The sequence below is a fragment of the Mchenga conophoros genome, linkage group LG6 (assembly GCF_057382185.1).
Source record: "Mchenga conophoros isolate Kocher_MC1m ecotype Shallow Benthic linkage group LG6, M_conophoros_male_GT1.1, whole genome shotgun sequence".
In the NCBI taxonomy this organism is placed as follows: domain Eukaryota; kingdom Metazoa; phylum Chordata; class Actinopteri; order Cichliformes; family Cichlidae; genus Mchenga; species Mchenga conophoros.
In genome coordinates, this window is record NC_140531.1 from 22179894 (window position 1) to 22204577 (window position 24684).

At 39.0% G+C, this 24684-nt stretch overlaps 1 protein-coding gene across 1 annotated transcript in view; it reads right to left on the reverse strand.

The window, feature by feature from the left end:
- ctnna2 (catenin (cadherin-associated protein), alpha 2) overlaps window positions 1-24684 on the reverse strand; it is a 336749-nt gene that overhangs the window by 73347 nt on the left and 238718 nt on the right. The window contains exon 9 of the mRNA XM_085276809.1: window positions 8406-8558. Coding sequence (XP_085132935.1) covers window positions 8406-8558 — 153 coding nt within the window. The remainder of the gene's footprint in view (window positions 1-8405; window positions 8559-24684) is intronic.

A 24684-nucleotide genomic window follows, 5' to 3' on the forward strand; every position in this document is an offset into this window, starting at 1 on the left:
TTTGTTTTCCCAAATCTGCAGAAAATTTTGTTTTGACCTGATTATCCAATGTAATGTTCTTAGAATAACAAAAGCCTTAGCCTTTAGCCTGTTAACTTGAATATTTATACATTAGTACACGCTTCAATTGATGTAAAATATGAAATAGCTGAAAGTCTGCCGTGATATTTTGCACATAAATAAAACGAAAGAAAAAATCATGGCAAAAATCCCCCAAACCATTAACAGCCCTCTTTTGAAAGTGTGGGGTTTTCATTTTGGTTTGCAGTTTTGTGAGCAGTACACGCAGTACACAGTTAACTATAGAAAGGAAAAAGGCCGTGGGTTGGGAATCGGAAGAAAAAGCCTTAATCGAGCCTCGTATTTCTTATGTGCTAAAAAAACAAACAAAAAGAAGAAAAAAACCATATTACTGGTCTGTGGCCTTGTCTTATTGAAAAAGGCTACATTTCAAAACATGTCCGAAACGAAATATGTATTTATATATCAAATTCAGAATATTTTCATTTTTAGAAAACAGTAAATATTAGTGTTTATGGACATGTAGGGAGAGTTTTAATATAATTCTGTAATTTAATTAAATATTAAATGTAATTAATAAGTCAGAGGATGCCCATAGGTGTGTGCAAGGCGTGACAAAAAGGACAAAAAAAGTGCTTTGTTATTTGTGACCAAGGTCAGTCTGGTAGAGTGGCAGCCACTGGTCTGGTGGGTCTGGTAGCCTCACTTGCATCATTTTAAATGTGGAAATTAAAATGTTTTCTTTACAGTTCTAGTTTAATCAAATCAACTTAAAAATAGCGTTATTTCTGCTTTTTAAATGTAGACAATTTGTTTCTTTACATATGTTCACAAATCTAAATTCATGACTTTAAAAGCATGTCCCTCACACACTTTCTTTGGCTTAATAGTGTCAGTACAGTGTTGTGTGACCTCTGTTGTGCAGATTGCGCCACTCTTTTTTAAAGACTGTTTCCAAGAAGTCATTAGGAAGCGAATTTAAAGTCTATAAGATTGAGTTAATTAAAGAGTCTTTAGCCACAGCTAAACAGCTGAATTAATTTAATGGATCCACTTTAATCATTTATTAAATTTAATATATTGCATCATTAAAACTGCAATTTATAAAATAAAAAAATGAATAATTTTTAAGTGAAATTAAGACCACTGAACATGTCAGTTACCAATAGAAATAGGTTTATTCTTCTAATCTTATCTTATATTTATTTATTTGAATAAACTTTGATCTGATCTTTTACAGACTACATTTTTACAGACTTCACTGAACTGGGATTGACATTTGCTCTCTGGAGACATCAGATATTGTCAGTATATTACAGACTCGTTTTTATTACCAGGGAAACTCTTGTCTAGTTTATTTCAATCACTACTGGGTCTATTATAGTTAGTATTACTTCCTAATGATGCAGCCAACTGTTTTTTTTTCTTTCAAACCACTCTCTTTCAAAATCCCCTTTGTACTTCCCTCAGAGGTATACCTCTCCTCAGTTCTGTCTTTGAATTCTAATGGACTGAACTGACGGTACACTTTCAGGTCTGACATGCCCTGCAATGTGTAAAAACCTTGGCTGCCCATTAGATATCTTTGATGGGTAGAAAAGCACCAAGAGGCCTGAGGACTAAGCACCACACAAAAAACAAAACACCCGCCTCAAAGACTCTTATAGGTGCTGGGCAGTGATCTTGTGCCAGCTGGCTTTGTATCACGACTATAGTTTGCTACAGTACCACAGGGAAATACAAAAGTACAATAGTTTTGACTATAAAAAATACACCCACAGTTCCAGGGATGTTCAGCATGCACTCAATGTGCGCTCAACAGTTTTACCTGCTTTGCTGAGAAAATGAAAGTACTTCCTCTACTTCCCTTGTGCTAAACTTTAACCTTAACTCCCATCTCATCTCGTGGTCATTTCGTGAAAAGTAAAACTGAGGAGAAGAACTTCCCTTTCAAACTTTAAGCGGATTTAAACTTGCAGTCAAAGGTGACCACAAAAAAGACGGCGTCTTTAGATCAGAGAAACTCCACCCAGTGGAAAAACTAGCTTCACATAATAAGTGCTTAATTTCAAATAGCTGCATGTACTTTCACTCATGTAAAGGCTGCTGTTGTTGATCAAGTTTATAGCGGATGCATTTGTGTATCACATATTGAATATGGTAAAGAATTCAAAATGAACACAAGCATAAAGTGTGGATTTTAAAAGCAGCAGTATGAATTTGCATCCAATCACATGATTTATTGGGAGAATCCAAATGATAAAAGAAATCACTTCGAATGAGACTGTGCTTGTGTATCTGCATTTGTTTATGGAATTTTCTTGCTATCAACACACCTGCTATCAAAATAACTCCAAAAGGGAACAACATGAGGTGGATTAGGTAGCATGTGATGAACCTTTTAATGCACTCCCAATCTTTCAAAGGGCGATTTCTTTGGGGGGCTAAAAACTTTGAATGCAAAGAGAGGATTAATGTTGGCCTACAGGTTCAGGTCATCACAAATAGACTTGTTCCAACAGTGATCCATCCACTTCCCAGTTAACCGTCCAGTAAAGTGCTTAATGCGGTGACCTCAGAAGAATGTTTAGTGCTGCAGTCTGTCTCATGTCGTTGAGCCCCGAAGGCCAGTTCAGTATTTGTTACATTCAATTTTGTATTGATTATGCGTAATCACAGAGGGTATGACTATCCCCTTTATTCACTCTCACTCCATGTCCAAAGTAAGGTTGCTGCTGTAAATCAAAAGTAAGAAAAGCTAATGAACTGATGAAGATTAACTGACCAGCAAAAGTTGCAGCCACGTATGGAGAAAGCTCCACAGCTCGCAGACAACAACACACCAAGTTCTTAAACAGGAAATATTACATTTGCTGTGAGTAATTATTGCATATTTAACTCAAGGGATTAAGCTGTTGCACAATCTGTGACAAATAAATAGACTTTTTAAATCTCATCAAACAACATTTAAAAAGACAAAAATCTATAAAGCTCGCAAAGAGGTTGATAGTAGCCAAGCAACCTAATCATGCATCAGACATCATGTGGATTTGTGTGTTTACCAAGCATGGTTCTGAAAGCACTGCAGAGGTATTTCAGAGATAAAGCATATGTAGAAGTGTCCTTCATAATGCCACAGCTGCTGAACAGAACTGCTCCAAGATGGAGTCAAGGTCAGAGGAAAATCTGATTCTGACATTAGAATAGTGATGGAGCGTAACGTCCTTTAGATGTCCAAGAATTGCTGGCACGTATAGAATCTCACTGCAGTGGTAATAAAAAGGAACTACGGTAACTTTAAAAGATTGGATATTCATCTTGTGTTTAAATTAACAAGAGCACATCCATGTGGGCAGTGGTGAGCTCGGTCTGCAGATGTAATAGAAAAGGTCCAAATGAAACTGTACATATGTACTTAGTAGAAAGTAGAAAACAAACAATTACAGCAAGACAAATACAGTTAGTCAGGAAAGAGCGGTTAGAAGTAAAGATCAAAAGAGATCTATCGTTCATACTGAAAGGCTTTTTTTGCATGAATTTATATTTAACCACCCCCCCATGTTGAAATAGTTTATTGCTATCTAAAAATTTAAATAGCTCCAATGATAACAGCCAGAACTGAACAAGCAACTTGGAAAAATATCTAGACTATAGTTGCACTACAGTAAATTTGTGATTCAACAACAGGTTATGTAAAAGTTATGCCTTAAATATATATAAGGATATACTGAATGTTTATGTAATGCATGTATGCATGAAATCCTGAGAGTGGACATATTATAGTACAATATTTTTTTCTTTTGCACATTTCATTTCTTTTATCTTAGAAGCTTCTGTGTAAGTGGAGTCAAAGTTTGTTATTCTGTTACCCCTGATGCATCTGTTTGGACTGATGATGGGTTAGTATTAGGTCCTCATTAAGGATAGTCATGGGAATTAATTAGCACAATCTGTGCTAATAGAATAGTGATACACAGATACCCAGAAATTTATCTCTCTGACTTGAAAAGGAGCTATCGCTGTATTTCTCTGTGCATGTATCCCATACAAAAAACAGGAAAAGGAAACGTGACCAAATTGATACAACTGAGAGTATCAATTCTGGAAGTTACAGACAATCTTTGCTTGGCTATGGCAGGTCCATTGTCATTACAGTCCTTTAAGGCAATCACATCCTCAGCTTAAAGTTTATTTACTTCCTGTTAGTGGTCAAGCTGGTGTAATGAATATGATGTGATTAAGGGAGTCCTCAGGGTAAACTTTGCTCATCACCGAAGTGACAAAAGAACAATGGTGAAAGAAAAGACACACATTGTATACTGTGGAGCCAAATGGGGCAGAATTAAATGGAAACCAAGCAGACATGAAAAGAGGCACTTTGATTTGACTTTACTTTGATTCTGATCGTGTCTAAACTCTGTTCTAATGGCTTAAGACAGCTCCTCCCTGACATCAGGGAGATGACTGCAGTGACATTCATCAGAATGTTAATTACCATAATATATTAGAGGATTGCAATGGTGGCTATGATGACTATGTCTACGATAGCACGAATAATGATGATGACAGGAAAGACAATGATATTGCCTGCTATATAGGACAGCCGTGAGTGTATTAGCTAGTATGGACAAGTAATTTACATGCTTACCCTGACAAAGGTGCAGAGCTGCTCATTGCACACTCTAAACTTGTAATATCCATATGGCACTTTTTAATTTGGTATGTATTGGGATTTGTGATATGATATTACCTTTTCTTTGCAACAAACAGTCTTTAACAGTACTTATAGGGTACTTTATCCTGCAAAGTAAAGACCTGACAATACTAAGAAGAAGAAAACAAAGGAAAAAAAGCAATTGGTCACAATGTGGAGAAAGAAAATGTCGACTTTTAATAAGGAGAAACCTCTCGCAGAGTCAGGCTGCAGAAAGGTGGCCATCTGCCTACACTAGTTAGGGTGAGGACGAAGTGAAGAGAAAAAGGAAGAACAAAGAGAAAAGAACGATAAAACAGGAAATACTTTTCAGGTTGGTGTATTGGTTTAAAATTGCTGCCTTACAGCAAGGTTTCTGGGTTCTTAACACATACCAAAGACATGCATGTTAAGTAAAATAGTGATTCGAAAAAAATTAGGCTTGGATTGATGTAGATAAAGTGCTTAAAACTTGTAGAATACAAAGCTGGATGAATGCACATGCATGATTAAATGTGACTTGTAGTCTAAACAACTTTGAGTGGTCAGTGAGATACACGTGAGTACATTACTTTTCCATATGAGCTACATAGTGGTTCACTTTTCTCAGATGAAACATGCACTTACAAAGCTGCTAATATGTGTTGTACATTATGTTTTGAAGTTTTAATTGGAATACTTAAAATAATGTTTCTCTAACTGCAGCATGACACTTATCTAAGAATCAAATCAATTTATCATTCAAACATCAAATTTAATGCTTCCTTAGTATTAAATCTGATGAAGGAAAAATGCTCAAATGAGCTGATCACTATTCTATAAGCTCCTTTAATAAGTTTGCTTAAAAAACTTAACTGCGTGACAGCCAAGTCAGTGTTCTGCCACAATAATAACTAATTCCAATCACTCAAAGGAAACCATAAATGTAGGCATACAATCATGGCTTGAGCACTGTAAGAGAACTTTATTGACATAGCACCTCATTATCTCATGAACGGAAATTTAGATGCTTGTGCTGCGCTGCAGGTTGCATTTGATGAACCAATTTAACCCTTCAGAGCTCTGGGGCATGAAAATATCTTTTCTCAATCAGTCTTCATTGGAAAATATCATCTTTATACCAAAAAAAAGTTTGTGTAGAACTAGCTCCATTAGAAGCATATTGTGAAACCGTTAAAAGAGAATAAGTGACCTGAAACAACCAGACAGCAACAGTCAGGATACTGTTATACAATTTTAACGTCCAAGACCATTACAATGTGGACATTATGTGTTCGCAGCTAGAAACAACTTTGTCATAAATATTTTTCATTTTGATCGATAACATAATTTGCACACACAGCTGATCTGGGTTTTGTACCTGCTAACAACCACTTGCAACAAGCCACAAACAACTTGCAACAAACCAATGTACAGCTGATAAACTACCCTCAGGTTTGACTGCAGTTTACAGCCAACTCAATTCATACAAACAACTGCATATAAACACAAGGCAACGTTTCTTCCTTTTTCCTTTATAAGGAGAACAGAATTCATCTGCCTGAAATGTCCCAGGGCTACAGAAAGCTTTAAGATTGCTGTATGCAAAGCACAGATTTTGAGTGTAGCATCAGTCAGGACTCCTCTCATCAACAAACAGCTGGGGGAAACCAAAAGGGCACACAAATCACTCACTCGCTCAGCTGAAGTCAACGAAAGCTAGAGTGCTGTTTTAAGTGACAGTATTTTACGAGAGGCCCACATAAAGGCTCTAAAGGTTCTAAAGGCTCCCCTGAATGGACCATGAGAACAAAAGGCAACTCCCATCAAAGGGCACAGACATTTATCACAGGACTCCATCCGCTATCTTCCTGCCGTTGAGTGGATGGGCAATAAACGAAAACCTCATAAAAGCAATATGGAATGTCCTAAAACCAACTTCAAGTGAAACACAACACATATTCTTCCACATTTTTAAGCTTTCTCACTATTTCTCATGGATATTTTGTGATATTCCATTCGTCTTTACAGTGATCCTGGGAAATTACTGATGAATTAGTATTTGGATATCCATCCGTCCATCCATTCGCTTCCACTTGTCCTTTTCAGGGTCGCGGGGGGCTCTGGAGCATATCCCAGCTGTCATAGGGCGAGAGGCAGGGTACACCCTGGACAGGTCGCCAGTCTGTCGCAGGGCCAACACACAGAGACAGACAACCATTCACGCTCACATTCATTCCCACATTCACACCTACTGGCAATTTGGATTAATCAATTAAACTATCCTCACTAATTGGATGTCTTTGGACGGTGGGAGGAAGCCGGAGTACCCGGAGGGAACCCATGCAAACACGGGGAGAACATGCAAACTCCACACAGAAAGACCCCGGCCTGATGGTGGAATGAACTCAGGACCTTCTTGCTGTGCAGCAACAGTGCTCCACCATGCCACCGTGCTGCCTAGTATTTGGACAGTCCGTTTAAAATGGACTGGAATAGATCCCTATAGGGCACCTCGTCATCCAAAACGCCTGCCCATGAAACCCCCAATACCAGATTCCTAGCTATTGGAACACTTTTACCCCCTCAAGACCCCCACAAATAACCTCCGTATGGTGAGACCACCAAAATTACACCAAAAAACATACCCCATACCGAGTTCCCAGGTCACAGGTTGGGGTTTTTTTAAACCAGGAACTTTAGGCACCCTCAAAGGAGAGCATCCATTCATTCACATGGATAAGGCACAAGATGCAGCTTGGCTTTATTACGTTACAGAAACTACACAGAAGCATGTCTGACATGATGTTATCCTTAAATGTTTGTCAGTAACACTGTCTTTATCACTGCCATAATGGCTCGTGTACCATATGTGCTATTGGCATATAGCTTCAACCTCAAGCATATTTTGTTAGGCTACATGCATGGCGACAGTGTATTGGGTTTAGAATGTGTGTGAGTGTGTTGCTTCCACTATGCTTTCTATGTAGAGATGAAGGGAGGCAAATGGCTGTTCAGCAGTAAAAGGAATCAGATGCATATGACTAAACTACTTGGACTTATTCCCCAAAAGGTTAGAAGCAGTTCACAGTAATCTGGTTTTTGAGGTTTTGATTGGCCTTGGAGACTTAGTCAGTAGAAGAGAAAGAGAGATGGACTATAACTTCCTCAATGCAGCCTTAAAATTTTGGTAGCAGTTCAGACAGGCCACTGTGAAGACCTATGGTCAGCATGCCATTCACTGTCTATGACTTAGCATAATTGAACGCCTCAAATTAGGATGCAGTCAGGCAGTAAAAAGGATTTTTTTAACCTAATACTTCTTTAAGCAAGAGTCAAACCTCTTCATACCGTCTCCATGCAGCTAAGACTACTCGGCCAACAAAGCCAAAGAGACAATGGCTAATTGTCAAGTGCACATGAACATGCACACTTGCTTCTGTTAGTGCATTTAATACACAGAATATTCTTTTCAGTCCAGCAGTTTATTTCTAGGGAAATGAAAAGGTAAAAAAAAACCCACCTCTACATTTTTTTAATTATTACATGTTCAGTTGCAGTTTGCCTGCTCACTCTTTCATTTAAATGTAAAATGTAAAGTTATAAACTTTCTATATTTTTTTCTTGCTACGCGTCATTTAATATAAAGTAAGAGAATCAGTGAGCATGTGTACGTGTGTGATTGTGCCCCCGTGTTTAATTCATGACTGACCTCCACCAGCTTGTTGGCGTGCTCACGGAACACCTGGGCGTACTCCTTGACCTCCTTCTCGTTTCCACTCTTAGCTGCTTCAATAAGCACCAGCAGAGGGACGTTGGTTTCTAGGAAAGAGTCTGAGATGTGGTCCATCACTGCCTTCCTCAACTAGATTGCAGAGGGAGAGAGACAAGACACAGAAAAGAGGTCATATTATTAATAATATTACAGATGACTTCACTCTATTACATTTGGCAGTGATTACATATCACTTAGAATTGTAATGAATATAATGTAGTAACATAATTAGATGAAAGGACAGAGGGAGGAGAAAACAAGAAGAGTGGAGCTAAAAAAAACCCAAAAAAACTCCAGGCCAGGAGCGTAAATTGCTCATAAGGTGTCATTGCTCCCATAAGGCCTTTTACTGGGGCAGACATTGTGACTTTGTTTATGGAATCATTTTGTACCAAACTGGCAAGGGACCGGTTGTTTTATAAGACAGTAAATGGATCCTGATCCTGCTCACTGTGATATCTGATGAGATGCCAGAGGAAACAGTATAGAAACCACTATAGACAGGTCCTTTATCTTACACAAAGAGGGAGATATCCACATGAGGCCAAAGCAAAGACAGACAAGAACGACATCAGAGGAAAAGAAAGTAGATTCCCGGACGTGCAAATATTTGTTTTCAGGCTCCTTTCATTTGCAAAGCCTCTGTTACTAATTAATTACTACACTAATGCTCTAATTATTTACCTTTAATAAATACTGCTTATATGTAATGCAACTTTAAAATTCCAGTGGGTTGAATTACCACCGTTGTGATGTGTTTTCACAAAAACGAATTAGAAGGACAGAAGAGGAGAAAACAGTGGCATGAGAAATTAAAAATGGTATCAAACATAGTTAAAGTTTATATAAATTAAAATAATAATGTACTGTTTCGTATTTCTGATTGTATTATAACAACTTTAAGATGAAACTGGTTTTTAGGTCATTTATATATTCCTAAATAACAAATGTTGACTACTACACAGAAGGGAAGAGAAGACTAACAGCACAGAGTGACAAGAAAAAATCATTTAGCCTACAAAAAAAAAAAAAAAAAAATCATATGTTAGTCTGTCAGTCGCACTTAAATCACCTGCGGCAATAACAAACTTAATTGCCAGTCCACAGAGGGGAGGAGAATAATTGAGAATTCTGGAGGGCAGATAATCCATCACCACTACCTTCAGTAACACACTAGATTTGGACAGTTTAGTGGTGAGGACAGGTCTGTAACTGCCCTGAAGCCCACACTCACTGTAAGCATGTAAAGGTTTCTGGATAAAGGAGTGCTCTCACTGTTTTTTCCTCCAGAACTATATACTTGCAGCTCACTGATGTGAAGCAATGCATCTGAGATGCAACACAATACCATAACATGATGCTTTTCTCAAAGGCTGATAAACTTTGCCATTTCTGAATGGGGAATATTGCATCTTATTCTTCCTGTAGAGATGAGACCGGCATCAGTGCTATTCTGTAACCTTGCTATCCTGTCACCTCGTGCAAAGGTGAGGAAACAGTCCAGATACAAATCTTGCACTGCCAGAACCATCTTCACACTGTCCTAGTGATGGTACAGCACAGGGGAAAGTCGTGGTGGATACATGCAAAGATCAGAGTTGTCTGGAGGTCTTATCTTACTTCTTACTTCAGGATATAAAAGGTGACCTGCATTTTGCATGTGGAAAAATAATTACCTTACAACCACTGTGCTATAAGTCCATACTGATCATACAGGTTTTGAATGCAGCATGTTCATATAACATGTATGTTTTCATATGTGTTGTATCTCCATCATATTTATTTCATTTAGATTAGCTAAATAAAATTTTGAACAATTAGAACAGACTCCAGAGCAGATAACAGCACAATGTAATACCATAAGCCATTGGGAAAGATGCCTTACAGAGGCAAATATGCTTACAAAAAACCCAAAAAACAAAAAAGTGATTGGATCTACTTTTGTAAGTGCAAAACAGTATAAAGAAAAAGAAAAGCATTTCCCATCAATTATGTGCTTTCAGTCATTTCCGTTCTGATGAATGTCACTTGTGCATTAAAGCCAGCAATGTAAAATAATTCTCTCTGTGTTCAATTATCTTGGTATTGCTCAGTGAAATGATTTCTGTTGAGCATTATTGTTAACAGAAACCTCCTTATGGTATTCTCTTTTGTTTGCCAAACACAGTTTAATTTGAATTCTATATTAAAACAAAACAAATAAATTTTAAAAAAAAACAGACCCTTTTCATTTTAAATGTGAAGGTTATAACAATAATCTTAGAGATGATGTCATTTACTGAAATGCAACTGCATAGTAAAATGTCTTCGCAGTTGTTATGAGTAGTTTGTTGTTGATGATGATCAATCATTAGTTAATTGTATAAATACACATGCATGACATGCATGAACCTAAAAGTGCGTGAGGCATTAGGACACTCATGAAAGCCTAACAGTGAAACTGATCCTAATGTTTAAGTGGAGAAACGATACAGACTAGAGATTTCCCAAGTTGCACGCTCTCCTGCACCATCAGCATTCTGATGCCCACACACCACTCCCTCTGAAATCCATCTTCAATTTTTCAGATCTCACCTCCCTCCATACTCCACCCCCACTGTCTCTCCTCTAACAGCCTGTCTGTATTTCACTTACACTTAAAGAAAATAGATCTAGAATTTCAAAAGCTAAAAAAAAGAGGCTTTGCCCATTACAAGTTAGTGGGGGAGCCATTTGTCTCACCTATCAAGCAGTGCAGTTCTAGCTATGAAAGTATTTGTATTTCCTGAGAAGTGAGATGAGTATTAAATTCTGAGTACCATTCATAGCTATGCATTTATTTATTTATTTATTTTTATAGAGCGCTGTGCTGCTGGCTGTAAGAATGTAGACTGCTCAGAAAAATGAAAAGGTTGTGAGACTGCTGTCATGTCAAAGACAAAGAAGTATACGGAAAAGTTAAAGGTAATTGATTTGGGCTCATTTTTAATGCTAATAGTTCATTTCTTATAAAACTAACCTGTGTGGTGGGATGTTCAGCCTTTTTTGTTTTTTTAAAGGCTGTCCATTGCGCTGCACTCCCAAATTACATGCTAGCTATTTCTGGCAGAGATTTCATTGAATTTTTCAGAACCACTTAACAGTTGTTGTAACCTTTTAGTCTTTAAGTTTCTTCTTTTGTTTGTGTAGTAAAAAGTAAATGTCACTGTTCAGACACGCTGGCAGCTGTTAACAGGTTTTTTGTTTGTTTAATGGAGATAGGTTAACCACTTCTAAAGGCAGTACTGCCACCTACAGGCAGTAGAAAAACATTCATGTATCCTATTAATTGCTAAAACAAGGAAATATATGTAAATTTAAAATAAAAAATATCAGGTTTTTGTGAGCATTTGTGAGGACAGCAAGAGCAAGCAGTGGATGGTTACATGGTGGAAAAGGAGTGCTTTAAGCAGCTGTTTAAAAAGCTTGACAAAAGTTGCAACAACCTATTTTATCATGTGACAGCATGGCTGTAAAGTTCCCGAAGAGTTCCTTTAAATATCGTGATATAATTGTGAGGTTTGGTTTCTGGTAATAGATCTTTGGGAGAAACACTATTTTATGCCTGTCAAACTGTGTTATATTCATCATACATTCATTAAAAAAAAGCAGAACATGTTCTGTGTTTTTGCATCAGCACATATAAACAAAGTGCCTAAAAAACAATTTAAAATAGTTTCTTTGCTAAGTTGTGTGTTATGATACAACACTGGTTCATCCATTGTGTTCGGTGCCATTTATATGCTTGAATGATCCATAGATCAGTGTTAAGTGGCTTAAGGAAAAAAAACAAAACCAAAAATCCAAAAAAAACCCCAACAAGACAAACATTCCCTTGAAAATGGTATTGCACTGACTGAAAATGAGTGAAAAAGCAGACAGCACACAGAGAGATACAGCCTGACTGCACAGCTCTGGGATGAATTAGAAATTCAATGGTGATTCTGGCTTTACTGCCACAGTATCTGACCTCACAAATACTTCTGATCCTCAACAGGAGAACATTCTTGCACTCAAATACCAAAATCTTGTAATGAGCCTACCAAGACAAGTGGAGGCTGATCAAATGGCATTTGCAATTGGGATTGTATGTTTACTCCAACAAGCATGCAAACAACTGTAGCAACTCTGTTTCTGTTAGTTTTATCTTTCTAACTAGTTTACTAAGCTTTTTATATGCTTTTATAAACTATCATACTAATAGCTAAATGTAATACTGGCTTTTAAATGAACATGTAAACGAACATTGACTGTTGGGGAACTAGCTAGTAACCGTGCAGCATTAGATTTAATGTAGGGCCATCTTTTTCATGATCAAACAAACTCCACATGTTGAAAGGTTCAGGAACAGTAAAGTAAACTAATAACTCAGCATAACCAGATATAAAAATACTGGAGGCCTCCAGTGATACCTCTCAGCCTCCTAGTAGATATACCTATGGTATCAATTTGAAGCTGCTACGTCACGTCGTTCTTGAGTTATCGCATTCACAAACTTAGGTGTCCATGTTGGCTGTCAGCCCAGCCGGGTCATGACAAACACCCATCACCCTTTTTTTAGCTTAAGGGTAATAAAATAAAAAAAAAGCCACTATGCACAAAAAACACCTTAAATATAACAAAAATATCACAACGTAACTATTTTTAAAACCATTTTTAAAAGGTTAAATAAATAAATACATTCCAAAAGTTAGATAGAGATACATAAAGATTACCATTAATGGTCATATGTATGCAAAGCATGTTTTTTTGAAAACTAGTACACCAACAAATGTAGATAGATGACCCAATGTCACTGTTACATTGGTTGTCGAGCAGAACTGAAGAGGCATTTGAAAAATCATCCATGTCATTAATGAAAAAATCATCTAGCTGTAATAAAATGTGATTACAACTGGATTTTAATATGTTTTTTTCTGTTTTTTTGTGGACCTATAACATGAGGATGATCAATGGTATTCACTTCACCTGTCAGTGGTTTTTAATTATTGTTACATTATTCCTGCACCATGCTACTTATTCAGCACAGTCGTTTAATCCAAAGATACATTCAAATCCCAACTGACAATGAAGTGGTTAACATAAAGAATAAAAAAGAACAAACATTTAAATGATTAATAAATCTTGTCATAACTTTGTTCAATGATAAGAGGGTGATCCTCAAAAATAAGATGAGCAATCATTTGTTGCATCTGCTCTGTTGTGAGGAATCTGCAGTTTGTGGGATTAGGCATCTGTTCTGTCACAAAAAAAAAAAAACTGATCCTGAGGGAAATTTTTGCAAACATTCACTATCATCAGTGTATCACTGGAAAACAAAGGATTGCACACACATGCATGAGAGACTCTAGTAACTTGACTTGTTTACAGTGGAAATCGTGGATTCCCATATGGAAAAGAAATAGTAAAAACTTATATGTGATTACTCATGAAAGTGGCCACTTTCATGAGTAAATCATATAAGGCTTACATGATTTACTCATGAAAGTGGCCACTTTCTCATTACTTTCATACATTGTTTTAGTAAGTATCCAAAACATACAAGTTTCATTATGTAATTTTTCAAGGGATCTTATATCTGTTTTCACTCTTATATGCTTTTCATACAAGTTTCACACAAGACAGATACAAACTTTATAAGATTTATATATATCTTTTCCATATGGGTTTGAATCTGGAAGAGAACACCGTGGTGGATTTTTGAATGTTTACTTTTGCACTTTAGTTTCTGTTACATTTCACTTGTGATTCGGAACACATAGTGGTGGGTACCTTAGGGTCAGCACAGGAAAGTTTCTTATTAAAATGTCAAGAGCAATCACAGCTTAAGCGGCTAGAGTAATGGCTGAGGGAAAACAGCCCGAGCAAATCAAAAATTAAATAATAGCCCTCATATATGATATCTATCAGGCAGCATTGAAAAATGATGAGTGAGAGGAGAGTGCGGAGATGAAACGGTGAGAGAGTGACTGAGAGGGCGTCAATAGCCTGTAGACAAACACATATGATACCTAATCCCAGAGTCTTAGTATATCTTGCAAAATAAAACACTCGTCCAGGGAATCCAGTGTTGAACTCAAGGAACCTCAGAATAAACACTGATTTGTCATTGTAGCGCTCCCCAAATTTCCAAGCCCATTGTGTGCTCAGCATTTACTCTCAATATAGTGGCTGCTGATCGCCAGAAATAAGCAGCATGTTTTTTAATAACCTTGGGGGTCTGACAATTCCTGAACACTACTGAGGTAATAAATTGTTATGAAGCACTTTCTTGTAAACAGTTAAATAGGAAGAAAACTGGCATTTATGTGGACTGAAGCTTCTGGTTAACTGGAGGAACAACCCCATTACATGCTTTCTTTTAAGCTCCAAACCTTTTCTTTAATAATATTAAGACATATTTCTGGGTGCTAAATGTTTAACAGCTAGCTAACTGCTAAGTTTGTCTTTCTGCTGGATGGTGCTGGAGGGAAGTGCACTGGCTCCATGTTCAAAACAGCGGCTTTTTAAATCTAGAATTTCTACTAAATCCATATACTGTGTATAAGGGATGGGCTTAATGCACTGAGATTACTGGTCAAAGTCTTGATGTTAAACATGAACTATTACCATAGTAGTGTTTTGAAGAGCAAAGGAAAAAAAGGGGAGGGACATTGCACAACCATACACTAGATAGGTCCATTTGAAAGTACCATGCTTTTTCCTCTTTTTTGATTCTAATGGGGACCATAATTTAAAGGTGAGCATCTTGTATTTAACATGCCTTTAGCCTACGTTTATGACCACTGTTTATTGAGATCATGGATCAAGAAGCAAGCTGTTTTCCCGCAGACTTCTATATAAACAAACTTCATTTTAGCGACAAAAAAAGGTTACATTTAACCTGCAGCTAGGACTGCATCTGCATGGTGTAAATAATAATATACACAGTAAAATGGTAAATAAGTAAACTAAGGTTTTATATATCTGGACATTAAAAAAAAATAACAACAAAAGCAAAAAAGCAAAAGCATGAGGTACTTAGCAGGTCTCATGATTAGGTAAATGCCATTTGAGATGAACAATGACACAGGACATATTAAGACTATTATATATTTAACAAACACAAATGCCAAAATTTGAAAAAACTAAGTACACTCTATGATTCATTATCCTCTAGAACAGCGGTCTCACGGACACCGGTACTGGTCCGTGAGTCGTTTGGTACCGGGCCGCGAGAGTTGAGGCTCGGGTGTGAAATGTATGGTTTTCAGGGGTTTTATTGGTTTTTAGCGTTATTTTGTTATCGTTTTTATCGTTAACTCAGTTTTCCTGGGTCTTTTCACGTGTGTTATGAATAAATCTTATTTTTTTCTGTACCGGTACTAGTTTTATTTTGTTGTATTTATCCGCGACTCCTTAAAAGCCGGTCCGTGAAAATATTGTCAGGCATAAACCGGTCCATGGCGCAAAAAAGATTGGGGACCGCTGCTCTAGAACCTCCTTTAGCAGCAATGAAATAATTGTTTTCGATATGACTTGTGAATTGTGGATCAGCCTTCTTTACAACACTACTTCAGGTCATTGACATTTATGGGCATTCATTTATGCACAGCTCTCTTAAGGTCCTGCCGCTTCATTTCAGTGGGATTGAAGTCTGGACTGCGTCACTTCAACACCTCAGTTCTTTTTTTCCAGCCATCTTGTTATAGATTTGCTGCTGTGTTTGGGATCATTATCCTGTTTCATGTCACAATTTCGGATAACTTTTTTAGCTGTCTAACCTCACATTTGACTCTAGAATTCTTTGGTATCCGGTCTTTAAGTGATGACGTGATGAATCCTGCGTCCGGGCCCAAAGTAGTCTGCATTTATAAGGCTGTTGTGTTTTTAATATGTTTATGTTTTAATGCTTTGCATCTTGTTCTGTTTAATCTGAACAGTCAGTGATCACTGTCTGCTTCTCTCGGTTTTTATTACCGCTAATCATTTTAAAGTTCAGTTTTTAACCCTTACGATGTATCTACAGGCCAGCCCATGCAGCAGTATATTAATGACTAACCTCATACTGTGGATAGATTATCTCGGTAGTTCTCCTGACTGACGTTTGGTCCGTTTACAGCATCCTGCCATGCGATTGCATTTGCCCCTAACCATTGGGAACCCTCACATTAACTTTTATCGAGTGGAAAAAAGTCCTCCGTTCGTTAGCGTTTATCCTCCAGCTTTACTGTTTATATTATGCTAACATAGCTGTTTCGCTAGCGATCACGTATCACATCATTATATACCAGCTAGCTCAACTTCAGTAACCCTACAAACTTCACTGCTGTTTACTTTCCTGTCTTCATTTATGTTGGAAGTGATAGCAGAGCTGTATGTTTTAATTTGTTTCATAAATCCCTCAGTCAGAACATGGTATATTATATATAGATGGAAGCGAGCGAGCTAACTCCCTGCTAACTTCTAACTCTGTTAATAAATGTCATAAATTCCATTTTCATGGATGCCTGGATGTTAAACTTAATTGCTACAACTGGTAGAGCAGCCACAATGATTATTTTATTACAGATAAAAGAATTTAGACAGTTTTTCAACTCTCAGTAACGCTGCACTGATCATTTGACTTAGGGACCTGCAGCGAAGTTTGGGCCCAGACATGGCTAATGACTTCAGACTTAAAGACCGGATACAGTGACGTTCATGATCACCAAGCCTAATTTGTCACCTCTCCACCATCATGACTGACAGTTGGTATGAGGCACTCGTGATGATATGCTATTTGTTTTTCATCCACCATTGCTAAACATTTTTGCTCTCATCTATCCAAAAGAAGTCTAGTTAAAAGTAAAATCTTTTTTTTTAAATAATACTGTCATGAACATAAGCATTTAACACACTAAGGACAGCAGAGTCTAAAAAAAGCTCCTGAGTTTAGCATGTTTTTGTGTGTTTGAGGATTGCACAGTCTGACCTTGGAGTAAATTTGCCAGGATGTCTACTCCTGGGTAGACTGAAAGTGGTCTATGGTGTCTAGTTGTTAATAATTGTGCTCACTATAGAATGGCGGACTTCAAATTGTTTGGAAATGGCCTGACAATCTTTCCCAAATTGATGGGCAGCAACAATTGCTTCTCCTACAATCACTGATGATGTCTTTCCTCCTTGGCACGGTGTTAACACACACCTCGATGCTCCAGGGCTGCAACCTTCCAAAACGTCTGCTTTTATAGAGGCGGTCACACTTGCTGATGATTCATTAATCAAATAAATTTTATTAGTAGCTCCTGGCTGCTACTTACCTTCTTAATTCCTATGGAAGAAGTAAGGGTGTGCTTAATTTTTCACACAGTGTTTCTGCATTTTGGCCTAAGTTTTGCTAAAAAGAAAAAATGACATGTTTAGTATGACATGTGTTGTTGTTAATTTGAGGCCATCTTTACCTAAGTTTGAGACCTGCTAAGTGCCACATGATTCATCATGTCTTCACGCATTACAATTCAGAATTGACAGAGGGTGTGCTTTCTTTGTCACATGATTCACTCTTTCTCTCTATATATATTAGATTCTTTGAGACTATTCCTGCTTTTATTTAAAACAAATGTCTTCCATCTGCCTGTAACATCTACTGTGCGACCAGACGCGATGATCAGCCTGCAGCATGACGACAGTTGAGCCCAGAGTGACAGAAAATAAATTTGATTAGATTCAGTGGAACTGTTCCAACGTCACTGTCGCTGTGTGTACATGTTACATGTTTCAGTTACATTAGTGCAGTGGTTCCCAAGCTTTTTTTTGCTAGGCCCCCTTTTGTTTTACAAGAAAATTTTTTGCACCTATGTTTGTCCGTGATTTGAACAGCCCAGAAAACCAATTCTGCAGGGGAGACCTACCTTGGCACTTGTGCAGGTGAAACCAAAGGGCAGATATGCTTCACCATATTTGTGATCTGTGATACACTCAGTAAGCCCATTGATGTCCTCGGCGTGAGGCTCACAGAGTGTTTCCCAGTCGGTCACCTCGAAACAGCCCTGTAGTTCCGCTATTGCCTCCTCTGACCACCACCAGGACTGTTAGGAGGTGGTCAGAGGAGGCAATAGCGGAACTACAGGGCTGTTTCGAGGTGACCGACTGGGAAACACTCTGTGAGCCTCACGCCGAGGACATCAATGGGCTTACTGAGTGTATCACAGACTACATAACTTTCTGCACCGACTCCATTGTTCCAGCTCAGACTGTTCATTGTTACCCAAATAACAAGCCGTGGGTGACTAAGGACATCAAAGCCCTCCTCAACAACAAGAAGAGGGCTTTCAGAGGGGGCAACAAAGAGGAGGTGAGGAAGGTCCAGGTGTTACTAAAGGACAAGATCAGAGAGGCTAAGGACAATTACAGGAGGAAGCTGGAGTGGAAACTCCAGCAGAACAGCATGAGAGAGGTGTGGAGGGGCATGAAGACCATCACTGGATTCAGGCCAACCAACAGCAGGGGAGCTGAGGGAGGTGAGAATAGAGCCGACGAGTTGAATCTGTTTTTCAATAGATTCGACACCACAGTGTCTGCTCCCACCCCCACAACCTCACCTGCAGTCAGCCTGGAATCCAGAGCCACACCACTGTGCCAGCCTCTCTCTTCACATGTTGCCTCCTGTGAGATTCCTGACACCCCTCCCCCACCCATCACCTTCACTCAATACCAGGTTGAGATGCAAATGAGGAGACTTCACTCAGGCAAGTCTGCTGGACCAGACGGAGTGAGTCCCCTTGTCCTCAAGGCCTGTGCCCCCCAGCTGTGTGGAGTCTTTCATAAACTGTTTATGCTGAGTCTGAGTCTGCAGAGGGTCCCGGTGATGTGGAAGACATCATGCCTCGTCCCTGTACCAAAGACGCCTCGTCCCAGTGGCCCCCAGGATTACAGGCCCGTGGCACTGACCTCCCACATCATGAAGACCCTGGAAAGGCTCATCCTGGACCAGCTGCGACCCATAGTAAGACCACATCTGGATCCCCTTCAGTTCGCTTATCAGCCTCGTCTCGGAACAGAGGACGCCATCATCTACCTGCTCAATCGTGTCTACACCCATCTGGACCAGCCGGCGAGCACTGTGAGGGTCATGTTTTTTGACTTTTCCAGTGCTTTCAACACCATCAGGCCGACCCTCCTGGGTGATAAGTTAGCAGCGATGCAGGTGGATGCTTCTCTGGTGTCCTGGATTGTTGATTACCTGACAGGAAGACCACAATATGTACGTCTCCCACAGTGTGTGTCTGACAAGGTGATTAGCAACACAGGGGCACCACAGGGGACTGTCCTCTCCCCCTTCCTCTTCACCCTCTACACCACAGACTTCAGCCACTGCACAGAGACCTGCCATCTTCAGAAGTTTTCTGATGACTCTGCGGTGGTTGGATGCATCAGCAGGGATGATGAGACAGAGTACCGGGCTGTGGTCGACTCCTTTGTCACGTGGTGTGAGCAGAATCATCTGCAGCTCAACGTGGCAAAGACCAAGGAACTGATCGTGGACTTCAGGAAGACCAGGAAACACTTGACCCCTGTTTCAATCCAGGGGGTCAGTGTTGACATTGTGGAGGACTATAAATACCTTGGAGTACACATTGACAATAAACTGGACTGGGCTAAAAACACCACAGCACTTTACAGGAAGGGCCAGAGTCGTCTCTATTTTTTGAGGCGACTGAGGTCCTTCAACATCTGCCAGAAAATGCTGAGGATTTTCTATGAGTCTGTGGTGGCCAGTGCGATCCTCTATGCTGTTGCATGCTGGGGGAGCAGGCTGAGGGTCGCAGATGCCAACAGACTTAATAAACTGATCCGTAAGGCCAGCAATGTTGTGGGGATGGAGCTGGACTCCCTCAGGGTGGTGTCGGAGAGGCGGATGCTGTCCAAGATAAAGACAATGTTGGATAACACCTCCCACCCACTCCATGACATGTTGGTCAGTCACAGGAGCTCGTTCAGTGAGAGACTGAGATTACCGAAAAGCACCACTGAACGACACAGGAAATCATTCCTGCCTGTGGCCATCTCCCTGTACAACGCATCCACTTAACACACTGTTTGCTGCTACAGCTACACATGTTTCTTTTCCAAATATTTATTTATAAGTGACTTATTTATGTATGTATGTATGTATGTATGTATGTATGTATGTATGTATGTATGTATGTATGTATGTATGTATATATATGTATATATTGTACTATTCTTAGTTAGCGTATTGTCTGTCTTGTCTTAATGTTGGTTTAAAATGGAGCACTGTAACAAAAAATAATTTCCCCCAGGGATCAATAAAGTATTCTGATTCTGATGATTCTGATTTTCTAGTCTTTGGCTTAGAATGAAGTTGGTTTGGAAACATATTCAGCGATGCTTCATCTTGAGATTGAGAGACCAGTGTCGGAGTGTTAAAGAACAGCTTTGAAATTCTCATGAGTTGTTGCAAAAGAAAAATTACCATCATAATCCGGCTACCCCTTCGGCGCCAGCTGTGGGCTCAAGGCTGGAGCCGAACAAAACACCCTGATAACGACTGTGTTGAGTCTGTTCCTTCCCATTCCATGCAAGGCCACCTGGGTTGGCTGGAAGACTGTTTACCTAGCCTGGCAGGATGAAGGACACTGTCTCAGCTGAACTATGGACACGCACACACATGCATATGCACTCACTGACGCATCACATTCCCTACCCCGGATCCAACGCCACCTCCAACGCTTACCTCCCCCATGATGTGGACATCGGGTCAGCTGGAGGCACAGTCGAAGATTGCAGCGGTCCCAGATCAGATGTACACACTGGAACACTTTCCCATGTTGCTTGTCTGTGTTTATTGTGCTATGGTGTGTTGATATCTGTGCATTCCTGTATTATCCTTTTGTGTTACACATTTCGATGTTTTTTTTCCTCGCTACCTAGCCTAACCTGTCTCCCCAATGTGATGTTTGTGTATTGTATGTACGGTCGGCAAGGTCTGTCATCTCGGTTGTGGGCAAAAGACCTGCAACTGACAAATAAAGGCTATCTCATCTCATCTCCTGCTTTGCGTTTGTGTGGGCGCCCCATGCTAGCAGTGTCCAAGCATTTTTTTCCCCCCATTTTCATACCGCGCCCCCCCTGCAATGGCGCTGCGCCCCCCCTAGGGGGCGGGCCCCACACTTTAGGAAGGTCTGCATTAGTGGATGTATAGTCTCAACACGCAGTTCACTGAGTGATACTGATTGTCTTATTGTGTTTGCAGAAGATGAAACGTACTTGTGGAGATGCTTCATGATTAATGCTGAGTGAGGAAGTTTCTGGTTTCTGGTAATGCCAGTAATTATTTGTTATCTAATATTGTTTTTGCTATTTCTGTTGTGTATGAACAAAGCTCCTACGTTGTTCAAGATGTCCGCTCAAATGCTTTTTTTTCTTACCAATAAATTATAAAAAATATAAACAGATTAAAATTTGATCATGTTCAAAGTCATCTTCCTGGGCATGTCCAGACAGCTTCCAATTCAGCTATTATTGTTAGATTAATGACCATTTGCACTCTGCTCCCTGTGAATCTCAAGGATTGAGGCAGGTGCTGAAAGCCTGGACTCCAGCTATGACCAAGCAGTTGTCAGCAGTTTAAGAGTCCACATTTTCTAAACCCCAAGGGCAAAGTGTCAGGTGGGGAGCTAGACCATGAGCTTGCTCGTCAGTTTTATTCAGTATTTATCAGGTTGTGCACCGTAAACGTGTAACCGCTGGAGTGAGTTCTGTTGTAATGTCCTGAGGACTCAGAGAGGAAACTCAGCGAAAAAAATTCACATTCAGGCCCATTTTCATCTGTGAAATTCTCCTTCCTGTCGGTGTCAAGAAGTTTAACTGCTCATTTATTCCCCGAGATATCGTAAAATAAGAAAAAAGAGTGTCTCAGTTTTTCTATATGATAAAGAAAAGCTGCTGTAGTAAATGAAAGAAATCTGTGAGCACAACTCTTTCGAATTAAATTTTATTATACAAATTATAGAAAAGGTTCTGGTAGCTCATTGCCCAGACTGTCCTGTAATTATAATACTGAAAGTTTTTGTTAAGTCACAGAAGATGTCCCATTTTTTCCAGTAAGGATCTATTTAAAAAACAACAACAACAACAAAAATGTATAAAACCTGGAATCTTTCTGTCATTTAATTGTTTATCTATTACTTTATTACTTTGGTATAGTAAAAATAAGCTCGAGGAATCTATGAAAATATAGTTTAAAGTCAAAAATGTATCCTGTCCTTCACATTTTCCAAAGCTGCCCATCTGGCCGGATTGATAACACAACTTCCACTTTTAAAAATGTCAGCAATGACAAAAAGAGTCAAGATGAGGAACTTGGTGGTGAAATCAGTCAAATTCAATTAGGGTATGATGATCTTTATGGACCTCAGGACTCTTCATATAGAGCATGTTAGAGCCTAAATATTATTTTCATAAAATAATATATAAAAATTATTTTCATTAAAGTGATTACAATATTTAGGTATAGAGAAATGTACTATTTAAGGTAGTTACTACTATCATTTGTGAAACTAGTGATCTGAAACTTTAGTACAGAGGAACGAATGTGTTAGAGATGAGGAAAGAAGCCAGTGTGCTCAAATCAGAGAGAGACTGACTCATTCTAAGCTCTGGTCTGTTCAGGGTCACAAAGCCATGATGTTATGTTAACTCATTTCTTTGCAACAGATAATGACTGGCGCACGCAAGAATGTTTGCCTTGAATCTATGTATGTCAGCAGTTGATCAGCATAGGAAGTGACTGTGAGGAAAAAAGAGGTTTTTATCATATCAATATATGATATTGGTATTTACATTTATATTTTTACAGGCTGATTTCAAAGACCTGAGGAATCATTGTAAAATGCATTTTCAGCCTACAGCTGAAATCTATAAAGCCAATTTTAAGCACAACATACTTCTTTCTTTCTATCCACACACACTGTGTAGGTGCACTATGATCCTTTATTCCAGTTTTACTCATTTCTATCCTCACTGTCCTTCCCTACTTTGCTTGCAATAACAGAAAACACTCACACAGTACTTTGCCATGTCTCGAATCCTACTTACAATTGCAAGTATGAGTGCATAAGCACGCTCACGCTGACAATTATTACAACACGCAGTGCATTATGAGTATCCAGATGGTGTACCCACAATGGTCAAAAAGTTGAGTGCGATCTGTTCTTAAGAGACTAGAGGAAGGAAAAAGTGGGAGAGACTATAAATATCCCAGTTCTAACAATAAAACCGGGATATTATTATTTTTTAAGGGCAAACAAAAAACAGACACCAAAGTAGCAGTTTAGGGGGGAGTGGGGCTGGGGAACCGAACCAGGGTGGGTGCAGGGTCTAAGCCGAGCAGAATAAAAGAAAGGGAGGTGGGGTGGTATGAACTGATCTCCAAAAGGCATACAGTTAAACACAATACAACATTTTTTTCAACATTTAAGCAATGGGTTTTGCTTTGTACAGTTTTAGAATGAATAAAAGGAAAGGAGTCCTACTCAAAAGTTGGGGCACCCCAAGAGATCTGAGCTTTGAGATAACTTTTACTAAGGTCTCAGACCTTAATTAGCAAGTTCACAATCATCGTTTGAAAAGGCCAAGTGATGTAAATTTCAAAGCATTTTAAATACTCAGACTCCTGAAACCTTGTCTAAGCAATCTGCATCCATGGGCTTCTCTAAGCAACTGCATAGCACTCTGAAAATTTTAATAATTGATAACCGCAAAACAGGAGAAGGCTATAAGAAGGCTGCTTTATGCCTTTTGGAAATCAGGTCATCTTTTACTCACTTATTTATTGATAGCAACCGAAACTTTAACCAGGGGTGCTCAAAGCCACTATGTAGACAGTGTACTACAAGGAAGTGTACTAACAGAAGTATCCAACATGAAAAATGGTGCTTGTCTTGCTCTAAGCATTTGTGCTCTGTGTGAAGTCAGGTTTTCCTGTGCTCCGCAGTGTGTTACAGCGCCACATCGCTAGTCTGTCCTAAAACCTGAGCAGATGAATTCTGATTGGCATCTTTTTATTCTTCTAAGCCCAGCTTAATTACCTCTAGTTACTCAATGAGGAGGCAAGCAGAAGTGGTGCATGGTGAATGGTAACTGTGCTGCAACCCTAAATACATAGTTTTGGTTACACATTATCCATTATGAACCTTTATTGAGCTGTTTCGTT